The sequence below is a fragment of the Temnothorax curvispinosus genome, unplaced genomic scaffold, assembly GCF_003070985.1.
Source record: "Temnothorax curvispinosus isolate PA1 unplaced genomic scaffold, ASM307098v1 QBEX01009546.1, whole genome shotgun sequence".
Lineage (NCBI taxonomy): Eukaryota > Metazoa > Arthropoda > Insecta > Hymenoptera > Formicidae > Temnothorax > Temnothorax curvispinosus.
Genome location: NW_020219326.1, coordinates 1 through 1217, shown reverse-complemented (window position 1 = coordinate 1217; position 1217 = coordinate 1). Strand labels below are relative to the sequence as shown.

The window sequence follows — 1217 nt, the reverse complement described above, 5'->3', positions numbered from 1 at the left end:
AAAGATAAGTAACGTCGAGAAAGCGGAGTTTGAGCTGAAGTCCTTGTTCTCCAGATACACCGCCCAAGTAGTAGCCGCCGCTGGTTTCGGCGTGGATGGATACTGTTTTGATGACGAGAAAAAGGATATATCTTTCCGAAAACTCGGACAAGCCATTTTTGAACCGTCCACACGAAATAAAATTATGTTCGCTCTCTTGGTCTTTATTCCATCGTTAAACAAAATCATTAAAATGAATTTTATTCCAAAGAGCGTAGACCATTTCTTCAGGACATTGGTTGCGGATCTCATGGAGCAAAGGAGAAAAGATGGCATACCTAGGAACGATTTTCTCCATTTGATGGCCGAACTGGAGAGAGCGGAGGGCAAGAATTTCGACACTGAAATGCTCACGGGACAGGCGATGTCGTTTGTACTCGATGGCTATGAAACCTCTAGCACTGTTATGAGTTTCACCGGCTTCTATTTGGCCAGTTATCCAAAAATACAGGAGAAATTACGCGAAGAAGTGTTGTCCGTGCTTAACAGATACGACGGTGAAATCACATATGAAGGTTTGAGGGAGATGACATACATGGATCAAGTCTTCAACGAATCGATGAGAATGGTACCCGCAGGATTGGTCTTGAAGAAACGATGCACGGAAGAATTTGAATTGAAAGGCTCGGATGGAGTTGTCTGTCGCGTGCAACCCAGAACTGCGATCATGATACCGGTTCAAGCTTTTCACAAGGATCCTCAATACTGGGAAAATCCCGAAGAGTACAATCCTGAAAGATTCAGCTCGGACAGGAAACACAGCATCGAGAGATTCGCCTATCTTCCCTTCGGCGAAGGTCCGCGAATCTGCGTGGGGATGAGAATGGCCCAGCTACAGATGAAGGCAGGTCTGGCTACAATTCTGAAAAAGTACAGCATGGAACTATCCCCGAGGACGCAAAAACCTTTGAAGATGATTCCTGGAACCCTTCTACCAACACCAAAAGGTGGTCTGTGGGCCTACTTTAGACGCCTTTGAGCACGAATATCTTCTTTTAAATTTTTTCCGAGCTTTTATTGCATAAATAATTTTTTATGTTTAATAAAAAAAATTTCTGTATTTACAAAATGGGGTTGTCTTCAAATTTAATTAGTTTTAATTACTGCATTTATGTTTATATAATAGTAAAAGAGATGTTACTGCAACAGAAACTGTTGCTTGAAATACTTTTTTATTG

At 41.8% G+C, this 1217-nt stretch overlaps 1 protein-coding gene across 1 annotated transcript; it reads left to right on the top strand.

Moving 5' to 3' along the window:
• Positions 1 to 4: 4 nt before the first annotated feature.
• On the top strand, positions 5 to 1211 carry LOC112459129 (cytochrome P450 3A19-like; the record flags this gene model as incomplete). Its single annotated transcript, XM_025023096.1, has 1 exon — positions 5 to 1211. A coding segment is annotated over one exon (1014 nt), but the record flags the coding sequence as incomplete, so codon positions are not given.
• Positions 1212 to 1217: the final 6 nt, after the last annotated feature.